The 25,028-nt window shown below is 38.6% G+C and overlaps 3 protein-coding genes across 9 annotated transcripts in view; 1 reads left to right on the forward strand and 2 right to left on the reverse strand.

Moving 5' to 3' along the window:
- Positions 1-1,950: 1,950 nt before the first annotated feature.
- Positions 1,951-6,124, forward strand: LOC144060202 (cordon-bleu protein-like 1). Of its 4 annotated transcripts, none has more exons than XM_077579504.1 (7): positions 1,951-2,070; positions 3,569-3,716; positions 3,886-4,162; positions 4,794-4,903; positions 5,018-5,200; positions 5,272-5,367; positions 5,464-6,124. In XM_077579504.1, the coding sequence occupies exons 2-6, from the start codon at positions 3,666-3,668 to the stop codon at positions 5,356-5,358; spliced, it is 708 nt and encodes a 235-aa protein (XP_077435630.1). In that variant the 5' UTR covers positions 1,951-2,070; positions 3,569-3,665; the 3' UTR covers positions 5,359-5,367; positions 5,464-6,124. The 4 variants fall into 4 exon arrangements, with proteins under 4 accessions (XP_077435630.1, XP_077435621.1, XP_077435612.1 ...); XM_077579495.1 differs by having other exon boundaries at positions 5,467-6,124; XM_077579486.1 differs by having other exon boundaries at positions 5,272-6,124.
- Positions 6,125-7,267: 1,143 nt separating this feature from the next.
- LOC144057246 (rho guanine nucleotide exchange factor 7) lies at positions 7,268-15,162 on the reverse strand. The gene is made up of 11 exons (XM_077574562.1): positions 14,859-15,162; positions 13,082-13,199; positions 11,085-11,231; positions 10,718-10,804; positions 10,567-10,636; positions 9,392-9,528; positions 9,151-9,297; positions 8,892-8,978; positions 7,974-8,049; positions 7,815-7,891; positions 7,268-7,614 (listed from the first exon to the last, which is right to left on the reverse strand). The coding sequence occupies exons 1-11, from the start codon at positions 14,954-14,956 to the stop codon at positions 7,495-7,497; spliced, it is 1,164 nt and encodes a 387-aa protein (XP_077430688.1). The 5' UTR covers positions 14,957-15,162; the 3' UTR covers positions 7,268-7,494.
- Positions 15,163-17,998: 2,836 nt separating this feature from the next.
- ttll10 (tubulin tyrosine ligase-like family, member 10) overlaps positions 17,999-25,028 on the reverse strand; it is a 35,401-nt gene continuing 28,371 nt past the window's right edge. For 3 of the 4 annotated variants that reach the window (XM_077576197.1, XM_077576188.1, XM_077576178.1), the window contains exons 3-14: positions 23,922-24,071; positions 22,989-23,184; positions 22,835-22,916; positions 22,642-22,760; positions 22,432-22,552; positions 21,450-21,535; positions 20,349-20,535; positions 19,358-19,529; positions 19,104-19,244; positions 18,746-18,862; positions 18,566-18,659; positions 17,999-18,494 (exon numbers count right to left, since the gene is read on the reverse strand). In XM_077576197.1, the coding sequence (XP_077432323.1) occupies positions 18,274-18,494; positions 18,566-18,659; positions 18,746-18,862; positions 19,104-19,244; positions 19,358-19,529; positions 20,349-20,535; positions 21,450-21,535; positions 22,432-22,552; positions 22,642-22,760; positions 22,835-22,916; positions 22,989-23,175 (1,527 nt within the window). In that variant the 5' untranslated portion in view covers positions 23,176-23,184; positions 23,922-24,071 and the 3' untranslated portion in view covers positions 17,999-18,273. The remainder of the gene's footprint in view (positions 18,495-18,565; positions 18,660-18,745; positions 18,863-19,103; positions 19,245-19,357; positions 19,530-20,348; positions 20,536-21,449; positions 21,536-22,431; positions 22,553-22,641; positions 22,761-22,834; positions 22,917-22,988; positions 23,185-23,921; positions 24,072-25,028) is intronic. The other variant, XM_077576207.1, reaches the window with a different exon arrangement.

Genomic DNA, 25,028 nt, shown 5'->3' on the forward strand with positions numbered 1-25,028 from the left:
GTAACGAGGCAGTTTTTGAAATATATAATTGGATAATGGCTTGGTTTTGGTGTGTTCCAAAATGCAAAGTAGAAAAATTTCAGTGTGGCTCTTGCATCATTCAATTTTTCTGCATGTGGGTTGGGAGGAAAACGTATGCACACCGTTGCTCTACTTTATATTAACGGCAATTGTTATTACTTTATCTTCCTGAACTCCTCTCCTTTTTTTTGTTGGGAAAAGACTGTAGAAATGTGTTTGAACTCATACATTCGTTGTATAAATTAGCCATGCATTTCCAAAAAGTAATCTCGCCCTGATTAAAATATTTCAAAATTAATTTATGTTCAAATGCCATGTGTTAACAGTCATAGAGCACAATGACAAATATTTACTGCAGTGACCCCAATGTCTTTATTTTTGCTCTCATTTTGGGACTGAAATTTAAAAAAATATATATTAGAAGACATCACTATTTGAGTTAAAGAAGAAGAAGAGGAAATAAATAATACGAGACAAGACAAAACCACTCATTGATTTTTTATTTCCAGGTCCTGACATCGAGATCACAATGCCTCCATTGTGTTTCACAGAACTTGGAAGTTTGGGATCAAAAGCACATCCTTTCTTTTTCAAAAATTTTACCCTCGCCATGTTTTTGGCGAATGTTGCTCTTCTTCTTATAAGCTATGCAATAGGACACATCTGGGCTACCCAACACAAAAATCAATCACATGTTCCAGTACTTTGTACAAGAAAAAAGAGTGTCTTTAAACGAAAGGCCCTATGTACCACTAAGTTGTGTATCAGAGACAGAAGAAAAATCCTGCAACTCAAAGCTGAATATTTTATCTTATCACATCTATCCATGTTAATGAACCTGTTTCGTTTAAAAAAAGAAAAAGATAATTGGCTTGACTGTTCCAATACTTTTGGAGGGGAGTGTACACGCTCACAATTAATGATGAAGTCTTCTATGTACGGTCGGAAGTAATTGGCAGCAAGCTGAGACGTAGTTGCATTATTCATTAGAAGCGGTACAATAAATATGGTTTCTTCTGGCCTGTTCTGCTTAAAGGAAGGAACCAACCAAATTTGGATACATACAAAGATAAAATAAGTCAAGTTATCTCATTTGCTGCCATTTCGCATTCTGTTAACAGTAACTTACTCATAGACTGTCCACTTTTTGGCAGAGGCAACTGTGGTCAAAGATCAGATTGTCAGGTACGTGGCTCTTTTCAGACTCTGCCTCAGTGGAATTTTCGCAAGATGGCTCAAGAAAGATGAGATCAAATGGTCAGTTGTCACCTCTTTCACTATGAAAACTAAATCTTGTCCAAATTGAATTCAATTTAAATGGAGTTTTTTTTTCTTTATCTGGCCAACATTTCTCCTGATTTTAATTACATTTGACTCAAGATATCTGAGGTACGTAAGGACTAAATGGAACATGTAATCGTCACTTGTGACCCAATTTTAAATTGATCTTCCACATTCCTATGTCAGAGAAAGGACCCACCCAACCCCAAAAAATAACTTGCAAAGAATAGTTGACATGAGATGCCCAAGGCAACTGAATTGAAAGGTCAAATATCTACATTGCTTATTTTCAACTGGCCTTACAGTATGCACTGTAATTACTTTTACAGCAACCCTCATTCACATCGCACAATTCACAAATGTTTGCATTTTCACTGGAACCTATTCGCTTCACCTATCCACCTGTTTTTGTGCTCCTTCTGTAACACCCTAAATTGCCACATGAAGGCGCCAAAGCCCTGGCTAGTAAGAAAGTAGATAAACAGGGGTTCATTGTAATAATAATAATAACAATAATAATAATAATCGCTGAAAATTTGTGCCGGCCAATAAGAGAATGGAGAGATTTTCTAAATGGATTCCCATAAACACTTACTCTGTTCACATGAAAAAAACGTGCTCAGACATGCAAAAGAGGGAGGTGTGGTTTAGGATTCATGGTAAACGGGGATTACCCGAGACACAACCCTTGTGCTTGCCTATCTTGCTCCTCTCATCCTCTACACATGGACATCTTTCTAGAAAAATGAGAAGGACCCATTGATACAGGTAAAATACACTTTATTACGTGCTTTTATTTAATGAAGGAATTCTAAATGGACAGACATTCATTTAAAGGCACTAATCCTCCTTTGAAGGAAGTCTAATCTGATTTGGAACTGAGACTTATGCACTGCTAAACCAGCATGTTTGAATGAACTTTCTATATTATCCTATAGTAGATGACATTCACTTCCATATCCATTCAGTTAATTAACTAAATCTCATTATTACAGAAGAATTTCTTGGCTTGCATCAATAGACTAAATGTCCCATTTATACAGGTATTATATTGTGTTCTTTATGTAAATATATGTTGTATAAATTTGATTGATTTATTGTTTGATGATTCACCTAATTAGTATTTCTTTAATTCCTCACATGACGAGATCTACTCCAATCTACTGAGTTTATGACAGTGAACGCCAATTAAGCTGTAGGAACCTCTAAAGGATGATCAGTGGAAATATGATGAACCCGAGCTCAATTTTGAGCTTCGGCGGAAAGGCTATGAATACTTAGGTAGCCTACATGCAATTTGATGTATTTGTTTTTTATGTTTAATATATTTGCAAAACCATTGTTATGGGGTGTTTTGAAGGGAAAATATGAATTTAGTCCATTTTGGAATCTGTACACTCTAAAAATGTATTGGTTAAAAAGCTAGCAATCTATATTGGCTTGATTAACCAATAGATTGGTCAGACATTGACCATTCCGGGTGGTTACGGGCATACCAATTGTATTGGTTAGCCAAACAACCAATGAAATTGGTTACAATAGAAAGTAAGTCTAGATAGATCACTTGGAAATATACTTATTGTATGACCCACGGGATTCCTGAAAAAATGTCAGCCTCTAACACATATGAACCAATATCTTGGTCAGAAACCAATTTGTATCGGTTGGCCGAATCACCAATTTTTATTGGTTGAAAACACCTACCATTCAAGAATGGTTGTTTTAACCAAAGGATCTGTCGGACACATGACTACCAGCTAGATTGGTCAAATTGAACCTTTTTTTGGGGGGTCAATTTGACCAATCTGTATTTAGGGTGTAACACAACAAAATGTGAAATGCAAAAAGTGAAGCGCTGTATGTACTTTCCAAATGCACTGTAACGCAGAAATTAAACAAACAAACAAACAGATGTTCTTTGCCTACTAACGGGATGCGAAGGTTATTCCAATGCAAGATGTACTTTGATAAGATTTATCCATTGGTTGTAATTAAAACCCAAATCCCCCCCCACTCCCCTAGTGATAGCTTTCAGTGTAGACTGGGAATATTGATTTGGGAAGACAATTGTTTATAAATCACAGAGTAGGTGCAGATTTGGAGAAAGCGGAATCATGCAGTGTGATATGGAGTAAAGTTTTTATGTGACAATTGTCCAGAAATGCACGACGGGTATACATAACCTCAACTTTTGATGTCCCCTAATGTTTATTTTTTTAATTTTTGCCATATTTGGTGATCTAACGAATACAATTTTCTTTTTTAGTATACCAGTGAAGGGCTAAGTAGAAATGTGTGCAAGATACCACCTGAAGCTGACTACGGTAACTTAACTGAAGAATATTTGACTAAATGTTGGACAAATGAAACCTGAAGGCATGGAGGACAAAATCAAGAGGCCTTATGTTCCCGAGGTGAACTTTTTGTATTAAGAATATCGTGTTAATGAGTTAAATAGCAGTTTAAAGCTGATTGATCTTAGAACAGACTTTTACCAAGTTTTTGCCATTCAAAAATTCACAAAGAAGAGGAGATTAAAGTGTAGATCCGATTTCTCACGCTTTTACCAAATGTGTTTTGCAGGCCACTGTACGTTTGTTGATCAATCACAATAAGTTCCAGAAGACTGTGCTGAGAGTGAACCCCCAATTGCCCCTGGAGACGCTTCTTCCATTGGTGTGCGACAAGTGCGAGATGAGAGTTGAAACAACTGTCCTTCTCAGGGACTATCAGTCCAAAGAGTCACTGGACATTGCCAAGACTTTAGATGAGCATGGAAGGTTAAGGGAGGTGTTCGCTTGGGACACAGCTGACAACGATCCTTCGCTCAATCATTATCAACCCAGTATACATGAAATAGGTGAGCCACAACAGATTTCTAAAGTTTGATTCTAAAGCCACTTCTTTCACTCATTTTTGTTGTTGTTGTGTGTTTTCACTATTCGCGGCAAGAATAGGTCACAATTAGTTTTTATGTATTAGAATTTATTAACTTCGAAAGTTTGATAAAAAAATATGCATGTGTCTGTTAAGGTTTTTGAGTCATCCAGGCCATGCTGGATTTGTTATTTTTTGCTAAAGTTGTGCTCCACCAATGCCCAGATGAATACAAAGAGCCTTGACCGTTTTTCTCTGACTGCACCTATCAGCTTTTATCTTCCCTTTATAGTAGTGTGCGCACCCTGCACACTCCACAGTTTCTTTGAGGAGGGGAGTGGCGGAGTTTTTCTTACCTCATTTGAAGTCATGTCTTCGTTTGTCAACTGTGACTGTCGCTTTAAGATCATGCACGTACACACACGCACAACCATGAACGGGCCTGACACAGATGCTGCAGTTACGCTTTAAGCCAGAGGTGGCAGTCGTGAGTAAATAAGTGACAAACTGCACAAAGATTCTTGAAGAAACTTGAACATGAAATTTAAAAAAAATATGAAATTTAATCTAAATCTAAACAACTTCCACTTTTTTATCGTTTTGTGTGTCAATAGCCAATCGTAGTGCAGTACATCATAAAGATCCGTCCACGGAGAAAAGGAAACAGAAGGAGAAAATAATCTTTCTCAGCTTGTACCGAAGATTGAAGAAAAAAGCTGAAATAGTATGTTTACGATTTGTGCGCATTAGAGACAGTACATTTTGTGTGTGTGTGTGTGTGTATGAAAATGCTGAGTAAAGAATTGGGCATTGAGAAAATATTAATATTTCCCTCCAGAAAGAAGTGACAGCGAGCTCTTCTGGTCTTCTTACACAAAAGTCTGCTGATGCGAAAGAGCAGAATGTTTCATATTCAAACACCTTGCCAGGACTCGCACGCCAAAAGAGGCGAGCTCCACTCCCCCCCATGGGTGCATCCCAGAGTGTTCCGAACAACCTCGGCAATCTCAGAGGCTCACAGGTCTGTGGCAGTTTGGTGTCAGCACACCAAGAAATTCATGGTTTTCGGGTTAAAACATCGTTTCTCTGCAGAGATCCACTGCATCAGACTTTCGAAGATCCAAGAGGAAGGCCCCGCCCCCTCCCTGTGGCAACAAGCTGCAGGACGTGCAGACATAACTGCTGATGGTAAAATCATATCAAGTATTGGAGTTCACATTGTCGCAATAATATATATTGAGTATTTTTTTTTTTCATCTTAAACTGAAAATATTTCAACGCAAGAAGCTGGCGGATTTTAGTGTGGCACAAGACAACACGTTGGCTACAAATCATTCTTGGAGTCGACATCTGAAGGGAGCGCGCATGCTCACACGGTGACCAAGCAGCAACTTACATATCTCATAAATTGCGCGTCGCTGTTGGTTCATTTTCTTTTTATCGACATGCTGGCATCAAGTGATCGTGAACAACCTGCAATGAAGGAAGGATCATTTGTCACCATGCCAGTGCTAATGGATTTGTTTCTTCGGTGACTTATTTCATTTGCTGATCAGAGAGGCATTACTACTGTTATGACTCTCGCCATTTGGCACTCACTTATTATAAGACCATTGTAATCATTTTAAGTAAGGAATTTTTCATGTGTTTTTTTTCTCCTGTCAGGCTGCAGATATTTTAATCATTGTTTATTCATCCCTTGTGTCCCCTTTGTATGGCTGGACTGTTTTGTCAGTTTTTTTTTTTTTTTTTTGCCGTCCAACTGCTTTGGGAACAAATAAATAAATCTTTTTAAGTTGCACATGGGACTGTTCTCTTAAATAGCTTCTCCGAATCTGTTGCATCACTGTAGTTGATGCTCCTGGTACACATTCTTCCATGTCGTTGCTGTCCCTCTTCACCATAAAGTCCCCAAAATCTGAAATAAACACGTTCTGTGACTGTACTTTGCCTCTCCATTTGTCTTTTTTACAGTGTGAAGAAAGCAATGAGACCTTTTTCTTCGACAAAGTAAGGAGTAGAAATGAGCTGTCTGTTTTGAAAATACGGCATGGGAAGTAAAACGGCAACAGGAAAGTAAATAACAATGTACCGGTATTTGGACTTTAACAAATGTTGTGTTTCTATTAGAGCTGTCAAACGATTCCATTTTTAAATAAGATTAATCACATTTTGGAATTTTGATTAATCATGATTAATCGTTTAATAATAAAGTATTTTATCAACATTTTTGTCCCGCCAAATTTGAAGAGCACCGTTTATGTGTTAATTCTTTTGGCATTTAATGTTATGAGGACGTCTTCAACATTTTTTGATCCACTGCACACGCCTCTTTTTCTAATCAGTTAATTACTTGCATAATTTAAAATGGAAAAAAATTACCCCAATAGTTTGACATGAACAAATATTCTAAATGTGATACACAAACATTTATTAAATGCTTTACTTTAATGCATGCATTTATGTTTATTGCTCAAACACAACCTGTGCTTCCTTAAACGTAGCCATCCGCTGTCACGCTAAAGCAGGGGTGGCCATGTTCGGTCCTCGAGGGCCCTTATCCAGCCTGTTTTCCATGTCTCCCTTCTTTAGCGCAGCTGAATCTAATGATCAGCTAATCAGCAAGCTTTGCAGAAGCCTGATAACGATCCTGATCACGAATCAGATGTGTTAGTGGAAAGAAACATGGAAAACTGGATAGGGGCTCTGGAGGACCGAACTTGGCCACCCCTGGGCTAAAGGATAACCTATGGTCAAAATTAATAGTGCGATTAATCTGCGTTAATTCATGATTAATATGATAATTTGTTTGTGATTAATTAATCAGTTAACGCTTTAACTTTTGACAGCGCTAGTTTCTATAACAAACCACAGAGGCGCATCCAGTGGGTTGTATTAGAGCTTTGCGATGAACTCGAGGGCCACACTGTGACCCTGGACAATTTTTTCCACTTCTTTTCCACTTGTTGCAGAAAAGGAAGATGGCCATGGCACTGACAATTACCGGTACAAAAAACAAACCTAAGCTTCCCCTATTTAACTGTTTTGTTTTTGTAATGGGAACATTACAGTATTTTGATTACATGCATTTGACTGGAAGGAACTATAAGATTTATTGTGTCCTAAAGCAATGAATTGCATAGAAAGCAGGACCAAAATGAATACATTTCAAACCCCAAACAAAAGCAATAAACAAGATTAGGTTGCCAAACAACCATCATTCTTCCAACCAATTTCCCCCTTTTGTGACACATCCATCTGTATACAACACCTTTTATTTGAGCCACACACAGTCAAAGCAAAACTATTTTGCATTCAACTGCGTCCATTGATATGATATTGGTCAGTTGTGATCACCTCCTTGCAGCCCCTGTGCAGCTTTGGCTTGTGTACTGGTGCAGTGGGACTCACGGCCGTGTGAGCACATCTGTCTGGCTACAAAAAAAGGAAAAATGTTGGTTTTACAAACGTTGCTAAAATCACAAATCAAATCACAGCATATGATAGCATTCATCAGATCATAACGAGTAGTACTGCATCTATTTCAAAATCAAAATACACAGTGTTGACTTTTCTGTGCAAAACTTGAAATGAGGAAGAACACTGCCAGAATCGAGACAACACGTCAGTCCCACCTGCTGTAAATGCAAGATCCAGTTTTGATAATCCTCCAGGCAGGTACACGAGACCTGCAGAGGTTCCACCAGCTCTCCTGAAACGTACAAATCATATCATCAGCATAACACAGTAAATGCAGCTTGCGCATTTAACAAACTGTCGTGAAGTTTACACACCTCGCAGCTCAAACTCAAGTCGACCCGGCAGAGCTGATTTCTCTGTAGCGTTCACACCTTGGCGGGGCAGCCGACCCTTTTTTTTTTTTTAAAGAGGAAAATACCATATCTTAATATGATATGACAAATATTATTACAGTTGCACTGAAAATTATTCAACAACTATCATAACTATTATCTGCAAAGGTTACAAACTCACATTAATGTTATTGTATTGAACATTTAAACACTCTGAGAGCATCTGCTTAGTAAGGGATGTAAGGATAATGGCAATATCGTGATATCACGATATTAAAATAGTCACAATATTAAAAACTGCACAACTGCTAAAAAGATGAGGTTGTATTACATTTGTGCAGTTCTAGCACCCTCTGGTGGTTAGTTTATTATTGCTGTTTAATTTTAATTGGAATGTTTTGGTCACTGCGGCAGTTATCGCTCCACTTCAATATTTTTCTACATCTCATTAAAAAATACATTTAAAAAATTACCTTTGGCCCACTTGAGCCAAACACAAGATTGTGAACTATATACAGTAGAACATATTATTTTTGCGCCCCTGAGTCAATAGGAGCACATGACAATGACATGGTCACGACTATTGCTCCATCACTGCTGTTATTATATGCAAAAAACATTTTTTTTCTTTTTCCAATATGAGTCTTTATGTCGCCAACCTCCCTACAATATCGTGATAATTATTGTATTGTGAGGTTCATATCGTGATGTGTGGATATCGTTACATCCCTACTACTTACATGGCATGTGTTCTCCTGTTCTGCTCTTATTTTTAATGACTTAACCTTGCAGTGGTCTCACTGTTTTCCAGAGCTTTACATCATTCATTCTCTGAACTGCTTATTAGTGCTATACAAAATAAAATGGATGGAACAAAACGATGGAATCAGCTTTCATTACCTGGTATGTGATATTGAGTTGCTTGTTGTCAACTGACAGCAGCAAGATGTCTTGAGGGAAGAGAATCATCAGTCTTTCCTGGAGACCCTGCAAAAACAAACCCAACCTATAGAATTTTTTTTTTCCCGCAAAGCTACAGCAAGTCATACTTGACATATTAAATATACTGACGTTCCAACAATAAAGTCCGGATTACTACCGTACTTAAGTCATGTTGTTGACCGTTTGTCCTCACATTGAAGCCAAATAACGACGATACCTGTCTGTGTGTGTTGATGATATGGACCACTGAGAGATATCCTGGCGGGCCCATGTGTTGTATAGGTGAGCCCTCCCATTCCCATATAGGAGCATGCATTAAATATTTCTTCAGTTCTTCTCTTTTCCAGTGCTCATCGCAAGGTAGCTACAGACACAACATACAAAGAATTTAGGAACTAAAGCTATTTCATCATTTACAGACATTTATCATTTAGATGGTCACGACAGTCAATCATTACTAGATAGGAGAGAGCACAGTGGGAAGGACTGATTGGTTGAGTCATAGATTTATATCTCCTGTCTTCTATGTGCGTCATCCATGTCTGTAACTCTACAGCATTGGAGCATATGAAGATTTTGGGGTCCACCATCGAACCTGGACAACACAAGGAACAGTACACATTAATCTGCTACTTGTTTTTTGTGAATTAACCACTAGCCTGCACTACTAATGGAAACACCTAATGTAAATGTATTTTGGTAATCCACCTTCAATTTAATAGAAACCAATAGCCAAACTTTTAACCAATTCCTGTACTAATTAAAAAGCTTTTTACAATGTGTAACCAGATGGTTAGATGGGGTGTTAGTTTTTCCAACTGTCCCTAAATGCATCAGACCATCCCGTCCCACTCTGCCTGCCGACCAATTAAGTTAACGTGAAACACCGGTGCACGCCAAGCTGTCTTGTCGCGGAGTGGTCTGTTGGGGAAAAAGTTGCTCCATTGAAGCGTTCTGCGTCTGGTTACTTATGTTGCAACATTCAATTCTGCCGCTGCTGTTTAGCCAAGCTCTCATTTTTGTCGGCCCACAAATCCAAGCTCTCATTTTTGTCGGCCCACAAATCCAAGCTCTCATTTTTGTCGGCCCACAAATCCAAGCTCTCATTTTTGTCGGCCCACAAATCCAAGCTCTCGTTCTGTTCATAGGGAATTGCCTATTTTAGCCAAAAGTTGGATTTTAGCTGGTCTACTTTGTCCAACACCCCCCCCCCCCCCCCCCCCCGACAATTTTAATACATGTATGGTAAAAAATAATTAATTGTTGTTGCCACCATTCCTGCTTGTTTATTGTTGCCAGATTGATCCCCACTGTAGTGAGCTCGGTTACAAATGGTTAAGGTTTGGTTCATTGAGGATTTGATGTGTTTAAATGTTCGGCTAGGGTTGATTTTGTTTTATTTACTACAGTTAATTTTACGTTCAAGTTAATTAAAAAAAAATTGGGCTTTGAGGTAGTGTTTGTGAAGCTAGCACGTTGTGATGCTTGTTAATCTTCACATTTAAGTGATGTTCTTTTTTTTTTTTTTTTTTTTTTATCCAAGTTAGCATGGAGCGTTTGAACTAAAGTCTTCCAACATTTACTATAATCAGAAAGCAATGATGAATTGGACTGGAAATGGTTGCATACTTACTGCTGATCTCAAACATGTGAGGTGACCTCGGGATCACCTTAAAGGAAAGACCAGAAAGTGGAAGCATTCCCTGTGAAAACCAACAAACAAAACACTTTGGTTAGCCACTCCATTGCAATTTATGCTAGGACAAAGAAGAATACTACAGTACCTCATAAATGAAGTTGTGCTGTGTGTGATCCAGAGAGAGAAGCAGCAGGTGGAAAGAGAATAAAACCAGGAAATGCTCTCGGTTCTCCTGTGTGGAAAAATGAATTGTGACGAAAGCAAACAAAACAATGTAAACACTGAGTTCTGCTGTTGCTGAAGAGGGTTACTGTTCATGATAACGCCTTTGAAATGTGTACCGGTACTTAAAAAAAAATTGCATATTTTGTTCTGACAGTCCGTTATCATCACCTGATTAAAATACATTTTTGGTAGAATCAAGCGTTCAGAATTATGTTATTGCAACAAAACTACTAAATGCATTATCATGCTTGGTGTACAGTATGACAATGAGTCTGGTCTGGTCTGACCTGAGGATATTTGCTGTGCAGGCACATGAGCGACGAGTGGATGATCTCGCCATACTTGTGAGCAGGTTGACCCTCCCAGCCTCTGATTGGCTGCTGGGAGAAGATCCTCTGGTGAAGCTCTGCTCTGCTCTTGCCCCACAGCACCCCCTACACACGCAAACACAGAATCTCACCACAAATCTTTTGGATTTTGATTATGGCCCATGCTGTCTTCTTGAGTGGAGTAAGAATCGTCACCGAGCTGTGTTTGGGGCCTTGGGTGGGTTTTTAAACTCAGAACTCTAGCACCTATGGTAGGTTAATTGGAGAGAAAACTTTCAATTGCCCATACACTGTAAGAAGAAGAAGAAGAAATAAAACGATATAAAAAGTTGTATTTTTGGCCTGATACAATTATTTAAGTTTTAAACACTGTAGGTGAATGTGACTTTGAAAGGTTAGCTTCATGGATTTATATGATCCTACGACAAGCTCTATAGAAAACGGAGGGCTGGAAGATTTACAGTAGAGGTCCAGGGACAACATTTTAGGTCCATGGGCCTTTTTTTTTCCAAGGACCACTTCATAATCATAATGTCAAACTAAAAAAAACTACAGCATGCACCCCAAAAGCCATCCAAATTATATGTTGAATGCTTTATAATTATTAGCGCTGGGTATTGCCAACAACCTCACGATACGATACGATACGTATCACGATACATATGTATCCCAATACATGATCTTCAAGGCGATACATATCCCAATATTTTACATTAATTTACTTGCATTTTTAGTGTAACAGTCATATGTATACCAAAATTACATTTTTATTATGCTGGATGGCAAATAAGTTTTTGTTAGCAGCTCTTCTGGTTTACCACCAAGCGGCATGCCTGGTCTAAATGTGCACACATTGCAGAGCAAGGAGCAGCTTTCACAGACACACCGGGAACATTTATGAATAGGCATAATAAGCCGATATGAGTAAAAATATCAAAGTATTACAATTACAGCTCTAAAATTTGCTTATTTGAAATATTTGGGGAAATAATAATTTCATTTTTTCATGTAACACATTCTATTTTGTTTCTAAACAAATATAGAAATATTGGTACATTTAGAAACATGTACCATGTTAAGTTTATAAGTAAATAAATGTTTATTCTTCCTCTGTTTTAATTTTTCTTAGCATAAGACACAGCATCCAATCGCTGATTGGCAATTTTTAAAACAGACTTCACACGTACCCATTTTTTTTTTTTTTTTTTTTTTAAATAAGTAGGCAATAATGCAAACTAAACATCCAAGGCACTCATGCGCTACTGGACTAATTCAAGGCGATTGACTTCAAAAGCCGCGTATCCACCGCAGGACGTTCGGGTATGGGGAGGGGGCTTGTGGCTGTGTCTCCACGGCGGAGTACGACCCATTTTGCGACGTCACGAGTTTCGATCGACACGGAAACGCCGTGTGACGGTTTCTTCCGTGACGTCACCCAAGCCCCGCGCGCCGAAAATCACAACGAGGAAAGAGAACAACTTTAGGTGGTTGCTGTTTTTCTCTGCTTTTTTCTAATGTACTAGTCGTGGATGGATCCAACCTTGCTTTAACTGCCTATTTCAAGTTAACAAGTAATATCGATTCTGACACCTGCGTATCATCATATGTGTTTTGTAATGAGGCCCGCAAGATGTATTGCCGTATCGATTTTACCACTACGTATTACTTTGTCTTCAATAAACAAAAATGAGTATTCTATAGTAGTTGTGTACAGACCTAGCGTCATATTACTCAAGGCCCTTTAATGAATTATTCCATCTTCCATCAATTTAAGTCCAACCAGCCTATTTGAACGACTTTTTCACTTCCTGTAAACTTTGAATCACAAAGAAGGCATGGAAAACACGATGGTGCTTTTGGAACCTGATCTTGTGGAAGTAATCGTAAATAACAGCAGTCATGTGAGCTGCAAAAAAAATCTTTGTCACTGCAAACACGCACGCATGCAGACGTACAGTATGAGTGGGATGTTGCTCCACTTGTGGCACTGACGTGAAACGCGATGGCGGCGGCTTGTCGTCTCTGCTGCTCCTCACTGACAGTTGATGTCTGCTCTCGCCCAAACTCCACACCCTAACAACACAACAACATTCACACCTGAAAACATGCATACTCACTGTAATGTGTGGCTATAGCTCCGTTAGAGTGTGTGTGTGTGTGTGTGTATGTGTGTGGGTGTGTGTGTGGGGGTTGTCAATGGGTCGGTCTCGTGCTGACTGTCATGAACCTCCTGCCGGCATGGCAAACATAAGCAGATTATAACTAGACCAGACACACACACTCGCACACTAAAACATACACCTTCTACCCTGTTGAAATGTTAAACTGTGCCCCAATTTTGCATCATAACACGAGTCTGAATGTCAGCTCAATGACACATTGGCAGCTCTCGTGAATTTGATGATGACCTAATTTCTTGATGAGGAAAGCCTCATCAACTCAGAAGGAAAGCTAAATGTCAAATACTTCATTAATCCGGCCTTTTTCCAGATCCAACTCCCCTCCGCTCCCCTCCACAAAGTCAAGTTGAAATCAGTTAAGTAGTTAATACACAATCTTAACATTAAATTGAGTACTCTCTCCAGTGTCGTGTGCCTTGTTTGTGTTTCAAGGTCTCAGATGTGAATTTGGTGCAGGTGTGTTAAATTTGATATTATTAATTTGGTATTTTGTGAGATACTGTGTTATTATTATTAGGTACACAGTATTACAAAAAACACGTTGTAAAATTCAAACATCTGGGGAAAAAAATAAATATATATATATATATATATATATATATATATACAGGCCCATATTTGTGGCCTTGAAATTTAAACAGCAAGAAGATGCAGTAAATATTAAAAATAAATATTATAAATATTAATTATGTAAATGATCATTTTCCTGCAGTAGCCCACAATACTGAAATGTTTTTGTCACAATGCTAACCTGACAGTGCTAATCAACTTTTTATGAAATCATGTAGCAGTAGTAGTTATAGTCACAGTTAATGTCACCAATCAGACGAGTATACTTTTTTATTAAACCTACAAGTATTATCAAGGATACGTTGTATTTTGTTTTATTTTATTCTATTCGTTTTATTCTATCTATCAGTCATTTAAATGTCTGCATTGATGTTACACTTATACATAATATCTAGGATCAGCTTCATGATAAATACACGCACACACCGATTGGTGGCCACAGTTGTAGATTAGCCTCTTGTAGTCTTCTTGTAATCTTCTTGTCTTTGGGATTTGTCCCGTCATTGTCAGTATTGTATTAGCACCATCCACGCTTCGGCCATTGTATTGCTCTAATCTCCTAATCACATGAGTGCTGCATCACTGCGCTCCCAAGTTTATGTTGCGTAAATACGAGACAATTAGTTCGCGTTGTGCTGGGGGCGGCAAAGCATAATGGACGGGAGTTGTTGCCCTGCACATGCTTGGCTTGATGCTTTAGACCAGGGGGGTCCACAACGTTTTTATTGTTTGACATTTTTTCTAGAACTAAAATTAATTAAAAAAGGAATGGGGATGAGAAGCATAATCATGATATGAAAAGTCATCTTGTCAATTCTGTTTCCTTTAATGTAAATCTGTTGGAATGTGGTATAGCATTTTAATAAATAAATGACAAAATGGGCCCTTGCCCGCATCCTTCAATCCTTCTATGTGACCCCTCAATGGAAAAAAAAGTCAACCTCTAATAAAACTGTTGTCAACTCCCGTGCATATATCTTACCCTAAATGGTCTCCAGAGAGTTCCAGGAGTTCAATCTCATCAGGGCCCACCTCGTCCACGCCGGTGTGCCTCTGGGTCACACTGCAGCATCCCATCATGGACAAGCTTTTCTCCTCCTTTCTCGCCCTCAGCCTGTCAGATCGTCCACAACACTGTGAGCAGCATCTCCCCACTGTGTGTTTGCCACACTCCAATCAGACACAAAAAGGGCCTAAAAGAGGATATTGGGCAGAGGAGAAGGGGGGGAGGGGCTACTGCTAATCTGTAGTTCCCCCTTTTTTTACACCCAGCCCGGCACATCAAAGTTGTTCAGGCGTCTGAAGAGGAATTGACGAATGAAGAAAACAAATGTTGAAGCACAGTGCGGTTGTTTGTTCCTTCCTGTCAGCTGCCTCACACTTTTGGTTTTGTCTCTGACGCGAGCGCCTGTCTCGAAAAAGAATCTTCTGATGCAGTCAACCTGGCCTGCGTATTGTTGTGTTCCCATGCTACTTCCCATTCTGATTTCCAAACGGGATTATTGCAAGATGAGTCAGCAAGCGAGCGGGGCAGGGGGCTGGTTAGATTGCAGCAACATTGTGGACACAACCGTTCATGTTGCCTGCATGCTCTTCTGTGACTCATATCACATCAATATTGTAATACTATACAGTATAGGCATTTAATACAGTGTAGGGGTACATTCATTTGACTTCAGTGTAAACAGTGACGATAGCCACCCGCTACCCAGAACAGGATAAGCAGCATTAAAAAAGAAAAAATAGATATATTTGGATTTGGATTTAAAATGAACTTTATTATCCTTAGTGTTACTTTTGGAGTCATTTAAAGAGTGTATCTTTAAAACAACCATAAATGGTGTGAAAATGCACCTTTTTCTTCACCTTTCATTGGCCAATGGGACAGTTATCACTCAGCACTATGAACTCTGCCTAGCAACAAGTGGCTATCGTGTGACACTATTAACTCAATCACATAAATTCTTCTTTTTTTTTGAAAGATTATTAAAAATTAGGGGCAAGAGGCGATAATTTTTTTTATTGTAATTAATCGCATGATTTCACAAATTTCACGATTAATCACAAATTTTATGTTTGTTCTAAATGTGCAATTAAAAAACTCTAGGCTTTCATACTCTTGTTAACAAAAGTGGCAAAAAAATGTTAAACTAATAGAAATAGATAAAATTATTTTTTTTGACATTTATAGCCATCAATGGCAGTGAAAGAATAAAAAAAAGAAGAAAGAAGATTATTAACAATTCGGGGCGTCAGGCAATTAAAGTTTTTAATTGTAATTAATTGCATGACTTCACTAGTTAACTCGCGATTAATCACAAATTTCATATCTGTTCTAAATGTACAATTAAAAAATTCTAGGTTGTCATACATACTCTTGTCAACAAAAGTGGGGGAAAAATGTTAAACTAATAGAAATAGTTTAAATGATTTTTTGACATTTATAGCCATCAATGGCAGTGAATGAATAAAAAAAAAAAAAGAAGATTATTACCGATTCGGGCCGTCAGGCAATTAAAGTTTTTAATCTGAATTAATCGCATGACTTCACTAGTTAACTCGTGCTTAATCACGAATCTCATATCTGTTTTAAAGGTACAATAAAATAATTCTAGGTTTTCATACTCTTGTTAACACAAGTGGAAAAAAATGTTAAACTAATAGAAATAGGTCAAATGAATTTTTTACGTTTATAGCCGTCAATGGCAGCAAACGAGTTAAATTCTACTTTGCTGCATTTATAAGACATTTACTAAGATTGGTAAATTTTATAATAAATCATTACGTAATTTCAGACAAATTGTGATTTCAACATAAAGTTAGATGTGCGTAACATGCGGCATATTTGCCAAATATGTATTGTTCATACATAAATAATAAACTTACATGGATTACGTGTTTATAAATGTATACTGTAAATGATTTATGTATTTAAAAAAATCAACATTGAGTTTCATGGAAAAATATTCCAGTCACGCTCATTCTTTTGACATTTACAAACATTTCAGTTGCAGTCAAGGACTACCCCAGTTCAAAAGTAAAATTTACATTTTACATCATCTTTTTTCTTCTTTTTTTCCTTTTTAAAATTAGGTTTATAGTTAGTTACATATTTAATTCCACTATGAGTCGAATAAATGGTTACAATTCCTTTGATGCATGTTTGGACAGTGGACAAATACCTGTTTAATATTCAATATTTATTGAAGCTGAAGGAAATGAAGACAAAGAAGCCAAGCCAGTGAATGGACGCACTATAAAGGTAATACAATGCCATTGTTGTCCCTTGGCGCTGCCGTGGCCTGGGGAGCCCTGAGGTGTTGCGCTTGCTCTGTCCTGGCAGTGGTCGACGGCTCCCCTCTTTGGTGGACATTTTCATGCATGCCAGATCCACCACACCAGCATCTATCGAAATTAAAACACAATCTGCTTCTTCCTCTGGTCGTTGAATCGGTGGAAGCTGATGTCTGTGGATCTCACTCTGCTTCGTCTGTCCTTCCTTCCTTTCCTCAGTCTCTCCTTTGGTCTCTTGAGGTCTCCCGAATTTGTTGGAATTTAGATGTTTCTGGGGTTGGTGAAAGACTCTGGTTGGTAACCCGGTGGGTAGTGATGTCTGGTCGGTGAGTGATGGATTTCCCTTTAATTTATTTTCTTTGATCCTTCCTCGGGTCTCCTGACAACCTCACGACTCTAGCTGGATTCTGAAGTATTCGGTTTAGGTGAACGGTATGGCATTTTTAATAGGTTTTAGGTGAACTAACGAGTACACACTCACACGCACGCACACATGCACACACACACACATACACACACGCATACTCACCCACATACAAAATAAAAAAAGAGAGCAATGATGATGACACGTCAAATCGTTAAAATTACCGAATGAACAATACTGAGCTCTAGAAAAAAACACACACAAAAAAAGAAAAAAAAAGGAAAAAAAAACACCCCAAAAAATCACAATGCCATTGTTAAAATATGTCATGAAATAAGCGGTGCACATAGTGTATACAACTCATTACAGTAACACATGTCCAGCAATATTAAAGACCCTTTAAAGCACTGTATTCCACTATTTCAGACTATTTATTTCAAACTCATCAATTGTATTGATTCATTAAACACTGGGAAATATTTTATACGTTATTTAATGTATTTTATATTTTACATTATTTTTTTAATTGTAATATATATTGCTTGCAGCTAATAATAATACCCAAAAAATCCAGGATTAGTCCTTATATTTTTTGGCACAAGAAAATGCTCTAGAGTTTTTTTAATGATGACACGAAAGCAAGTGTCTTTTCATGTTGATTTGCTGGATGTGTCAACACATCCTCACCTACGAGGTGATGCTGCAGAGCGTGCATGTGTTCATCTTGAGCTTCATAAAACTATGACGGTTCAACTTGAAGAGCTGGCCAGACATGTGGAGTGCGTCTCATGTTGCTCACGGACGGCCTGGGCCTCGTCCTTTGGCTCTTTTTGGAGACTTTGTTATCGTTGGAGTCTGAGCCAAGAAGCCCGTTGTACAGGAGCACAAACTCCCTCTGACACGCCAAAGGCAAGATCCGCTGTTTCAGACGGCACTTGTTGAAGATCTCGAGAGTTAAATCTGAAGAGGAGCATCAACGCAACGACACTTTGAGAGGGCCAAACGTGAGTGTTAACTTTAAAGGAACATACCCAGTGTCTCCGCTACAGTTCTGGGTATCGCCTCTTTTAGCACCTCACAGTTGACATGGAGAGCTGGATTACAGTTCATCTCCAAAAGCCACACCTTAAAAAATAAATAAATAAATATTTTAAATTTGATTTAAATCCACATCACCTAACATGCTCGTCGTTCTCGCTGGCCTCACTCACCTTGAAGTCCTCGTCCACCATGAAGTCACAGCCAATCAGGTCGAAAAAACCCAGCCTGCGGTCCAGCTTGTTTTTGACAGCAAGGAAACATTGCGTCATCATCTGCTGCATGCACCTCTAAAGCACACAGGAGGGAATCGACTACTTTATTACAACTTATTGTCAATGCGTCATTGCCATGGATGAGGATTTTTATTATCACCATCATCAGTATTATTATCCAGCACATAATAAAATGACGCATCCTCAGACGGATTTGAGCTCACGCGAACCTTGCCTTCACCTCAATTAGGAGCAAGTCATTCTCTGACTGCTAATTGGTCCCTGCGAGCAAGCAGGCAACAACAGCAGCACTCACTGTGAAGGTGCCCAGCACCCAGTCCCTTGGTAGATCCTTGGTAACCTGACACTGGTCGTTAACATAAGCGTTGAAGCTCTCCATGGACCACACGGTCTCCTCCTTCATATGTCTGTACAGGGGGTTCTTCTTCTGCATGTACTGCAGGTGAACAACAGGGGGCGCACACACACATCATGTAACCACTTGAAAGAATAGCAGCATTGTTTACTTTTTTTTTTTTTTTTTTTAGCTCTCGCGCTACGAGGTTGTACCTGATTGGTCAGGTGAGCTGACAGATTATTGGAGGTGGAGTCATAGTGGTCACAGGTCAGCCGGACGTATCCGTGACGAAAGAAGACCATGTAAGGTGACGTGCAGGCGATTAGGAGATAAGAGCGCACATCAAACTTCTTCCCTCGTAACAGCAACGGCCTCTGGATGTAACTGTAAAAGATCACAAACGCTTCATAGTGCTCAGGGGGCACTTCCAAGAAAATGGGGCAACCATGCTCAATAATTAAATACGCTTTGATGGATTGCAGCGTTTAATTACGCTACGTATAGTCTTGGCCATGCTCTATATATTTGCTTAAAGGCAGAAAATGAAAGCCAAAAACAAATACTATCTAACTTTAAGCCCCCCACCCCCCTTTTTTTTTAACTGACTGACTCTTTTTCCCAAATGAGAACAATATGGGGGGATATCATGTTTTTTGTTTTTTATAGTGGACACCAGGATTGTATGACTGCATGTGTTGTAAACTTAGAAAGCTTAACCGTAACATTTTTAACATGAACATCATGCAAATCAACTTGCCATTGTGATTGGTTAGCTCGGATCCAATCATGAACCAGAAGTGATGACATCATCCAAATGATGTGTTTTTATTGGTTTATACACACAATTATCATGTACACTGCAACAATGTCTGCAAAGGTCATGCCCACTGCAACCATCTATGGGTCCGAAGGGGTTAAGCAATCAATCTAAAGGCAACACCCGAGCAATTAGAAACACAAATGTTCCAATACTTTTAAATGATCACTTAAAAGTGGGCGGGTTGAAACAAAAGGTGCTCTGTCAAAAGAATTGTCCATGCCGTTCCAATACTTTTACTCAGATAGGCAACACCCAGTGTAAAAAAAAGGAGTGTAAAAACTCATGATAAAAGGAGCAAAAAGTGGAAACGTGTTTCTCAAGGCACCACTCTACGCAATACACATAGCAGCTGACATATTCCGGATCTCAATATGTGTACTCACTGTTGGACGATGTAAGCCTGAGGCCGGCGGTGAAGCGTCTTTGTGTTGGTCCGCAGGTCGTCCATGTGTTGCAGCTTCAGCTTCAAGGCGGCGACGTCCTCCATGCTCTTCAGCAGAAAGATCCCTCTGCCCTGGTTCAGACCCGTCGGCTTGCAGATCCACATTTGAGTGGAATGGTTGTTCGCACCTGCCGAGCGCCAACAAGAGACTCTTATAAATTCACATGATGATTATTTTTTTATCATTTAATATACATTTAATATTATGATATCACATAAATGAATAAATATTAAATAATAAATATATCAATTATTAATATTTAATTCATATAAATATAATATAAAATATATAATTATGATATACATATATGGCATGACACATAAAATGTAAAAAAAAAACTGCAAAAAAAATGGGGCAGTAATCAATTTATTGAATAAATACTAATTTATTCAATAAATACTTTAAACCTAAACTGTCCGAGAGTCAAATTGCCACCATTGCAAATTATTTCATGATTAATGTCAACTTATTGTCGCTTTAGAAATACACATCCCCAAAAAAAAAGAAAAAAGTTAACTAAAAAGTTGAGCACAGTTGTGATCCAACCTCTGGGACGTTTTGTTGTAACTGAGAACTACTGTATGAGTTTGGTTAATACGCCAGAGCTTATTATAGCAATCCCGCAGTGGATGACATCATTTGACTGGATGTTTGTTCATTGATTTGAGGCAATGCGTGACATGAATATTTTTTGAAGGCAAAACATTACAGGCAAAAATGTTACAGTGTAACTTTTGCCTCAACATCGTCCAACATATTCAGTCGTTCTGCTTGTTTGTGCCTCAGCCCTGGCCTTTGGTGACTCGTCGCTATGGCAACCGCATGCTCCTCGGGTGATTTTATCAGGTCCACATGGGAGGTGAAGTGCATTATTTTTTCCACCGTACATTAAACCATCACCAAGGCACCTATTGTGTTAACACTGCGCAGGCGATTCCGTTTTTTACTGTTTGATTTTGGAGCCTGCTAACTAAACACAAAGCCTGTTCAACCAGTGTCATGTGTGTGTATTAGAGGACGATACATATATTGTTTTCGTACCCTCCTGCTGAGCAAAGAAAGCCTCTCGCTCTCCCTTTACATCCAAACGGAAGGTTGTAGGAATGAACTCCTTCATTTTCAGCTTCCTGTGTGGCACAGCGCAGTTAGCAGTTAGCAGTTAGCATCTTTAGAATTGCTTAAAGTGCAAGTCGAAAGAAGCACATTTCAAAAAAAGATGTACATAGAAATGAATAAATATCTGAAATGGATGTTAAATAGTGAATGCAAATGAATCCCAAATTATTATGCAGGTAGGATTTAAGTTAAATAAACATTTGTGTTTTAGCTTTTTGCATATTTTCACTGCCAGGCGGAAACCTCTCACATCCAAATGTGGTAAATTTTATATTTTTTCCCACAAATCAGTACTATTGGTCAGTCGTATTGTGGGTCTGTTTTTTTGTGTGTTTTTTAAAATATTTTTAATATGCAAATTAGTGACCAATCTAAAGCATTGAAAATGGCAATTTGATCATGCAACAAATACTTTATTACTATTATTTTTTATAAAAAAGTGATGGTTTTGGAGATGTGAGGATTCTGCTTGAAGATCATATCAATCTCATCCCCAGTTAAGCCTAATTATAGGGAAAATACTAAGAGTCGATCCATATTACTAAGCAAGTCATGGTATTTATACAGTATTAAAAAAAAAACACAGAAAATTTCTAGAAAATGCCAGCAAGATGAAAAATGTTAATGCAAACTGTTGACATGATACAAGTCAAGTTAAAATTTTTCTTAAGAATAATATGTTCTGTGCGCACCCACTCGTCTAACTCCCGATTAATATCATGTTTGTGGAGTACGAGTTAAGCAGTAAAATCCTTTTTTATCAATCTCACTTGCTGTTGACTGAATATGACATCACAGTTGCTCAGGGCTCAGTAAAAAAAAACTTAAAACCATATTTTGCATAATAATTTTGGAAGACTAACGCAAATCAGCCTGTGTGTCTTCACAACAAGCAATTCCATCTGACCTCAGCGCTCGGCCGTGGTTGACCTTGCAGCTGACTCGCTCGTACTCCCTCAGACTGCTGAGCAGGCCGATCTTGGTGGTGAGCACCTTGTTGTTGGGGATCTGATACACCAGCTGTTCTCCTTGGGAACAACATGGGACGAAGCATCCGCTGCATGAGCCACCCGCGCAAAAAAAATGAACCGTCCACATGTTGAACCCGTCCCGTCACCTTCTCTGAAGCTGAGGTAAGTGCACGGGGATTTGCTCTCACACCACTTGAGTTTGAAGTCCTCCCTGTGCTTGTTGTATGTCCTCTTCCATCCTCTCCTCTCACAGTAAGCGCTCACTCTGTAGGAGAGAGGAGCGCCATCACACTCAAACATGCACGAGATCACCTGTGAAGACATTTTGGTCTTACTTACATCTCAGCACCATTGGCCCCTCCAAAGAAGAAGAAAGGGCCGGAACCTCTGGGCTCCTCGGTAAGCTGCAGACTTTGCCTGACTGAAAAGGAGTGCATCAGCTAACACTGATAACGGCATACAATGTATATCGGGATGGGAGACGCACACGCACCCGAGCCTCGGCCCTGTTTCTTCTTGTTCAAAGCCATCTGGACACACCCCCTTCTGTTTTCAACAGACTGCTTCTCCTTCACCTCAGTCAGTCCATCTTTGACATCGTCAGTAGAAGATAACAGGTTGTCCACGTGGCCATTTTGATTTTGGGCCTCACTGCGCGCCTCCGAGCTCTCAGACCACATGATCGCTAACTGAAGAAAAACAAGACGATGAAGAGGGCCCTTCATTAAATGAAGCACTTAACACTATAGATGTAAAAAAAGAGACACGCTTTTAGCAAAAGTGAAAAAACAAAACAAACATCCTGCCATTGGTTAGTGTGCAGCAAGGGATCCTTAAGTTATTTTAAAGTAAAAAGAAAAACCTTTACATAGGTTGACTTGGTTTCTTTAGAACCTTGGCCACATACAATCTTGGTACACGTCGATATGTTTAAAATAAAAATAAAAAGTAAATATGAGGTTTGGTCTACTTATAAGTAGATAAAGTGCACTCCATTTACTTTTATGATCATGGGTTCTTCATATTTTGGACTCTGACGTGTTTTTCTGCAAAAGCACCATTAGTGGCCCATTTGAGTTCATTTGCGATTTGCTGCAAATGTAGATTTTGGGTGCCACATATAAAAGGTAAAAAACTCGCTTCACTTCATCACTTCACTGGATGTTGTGCTGCTCCTTCTACCTCAGTTATATTGATATACTGTGCATATTTTTCACAGAGGATAAAGACTATACAGTATACCTATGAGTATTATCCATCTACATCTGTTTCACATATCTCACATTCATTTCACAAATTTTGCTCTCACTTAAGTCAAAGCAAAAAGTCCGCCAAACGACTGCTTGTGCCCCAAAAAACTCATAGTGCCATTTGACTATGACTTTGAAGCATGTTTACAAAATGTTAGCATTCATTCTGTCCTTACCTTCACACTGCAACAAGGAAACGGCCAAATGTGAGCTAATGGTTGCTAGATTTCCACTCGACGTACTCGCCTCCGGTCAATTTCTACCTTCTCAACTCTGCGTGCTCTTCATGAGCATTCAACCCTCCAGTCTGGCAAGGCCTTGACAACCTGCGAAGGCACAGACAAGAGTCATCTTGTCTGCCACTCTGTAGGGTCATCAACACCCCCCCCCCACTCCACCCACGTAAACAATCAGCAGATTGGCCAGTAGTGGGAGCCATGGCAACAGTTGCCACTCAGACAATCTTTCCACAGCAACTCCACAAGAGTGTGCATTGCAAAGCCACTTTGTGTTTTAATTCATCCAATATTAACTACTTGGAGGCCTCCGATGTTGTGTCAACGTTGTTATTGTGTCCCAACACAAAGGATAAACGCTATTGTTCAAGCAGTCCTTCAGTTTAGAGCAGTTTTGTTGTTATTTTGTTTTTGTTTTAAAGTACTACCTCAGAAAAAGATATATATATGCATGTATGTACATTTCCCCCATAAAGTGATCATCATAAACAATTTTTATTCCTCAAAAGTATATATAACATTTTTGTAATCAACTGTAACATTGTGCACAGTTTGAATGTCAAAACTGTGCTTAAATATAGGAAAATAAACTTTTCTTAAATAATGATTCAACTAGACTTTCATTGCACATAGATTGAAAAAAAACCCTAAATGTTTAAAAACAAATCATCCTGAACGTGCAAAAATATTGTGCTTAAAAGTTAAAAACAACTGAACTGTTCCTAATTTACAAAAATAAAATGCAGTTTTAATTAGTGATTCTTTATGTACCACAAAAGGGAGTCCACGAACAAACTGGTGTTACACGTAATGTATTACAATATGTATTAAACTTATATTCATGACAAATGGCATCATAAACAGTTAGTCAATTAATTGCTTAGCATTTGGGTCAGTTGTGTGGAATTGATTGTTCATTCATCAAGGAATGAAGTAATTGAAGGAGAATTGAATGCAGTATTGGCTCAAACCGTCTCAACTAATTTTTAAAGAATATTTAAAAGTTTTCTGTTTAAAAAATAAAAATAATAAATAATAATAAAAATA

The sequence above is a fragment of the Vanacampus margaritifer genome, chromosome 1 (genome assembly GCF_051991255.1).
Source record: "Vanacampus margaritifer isolate UIUO_Vmar chromosome 1, RoL_Vmar_1.0, whole genome shotgun sequence".
Classification (NCBI taxonomy): domain Eukaryota; kingdom Metazoa; phylum Chordata; class Actinopteri; order Syngnathiformes; family Syngnathidae; genus Vanacampus; species Vanacampus margaritifer.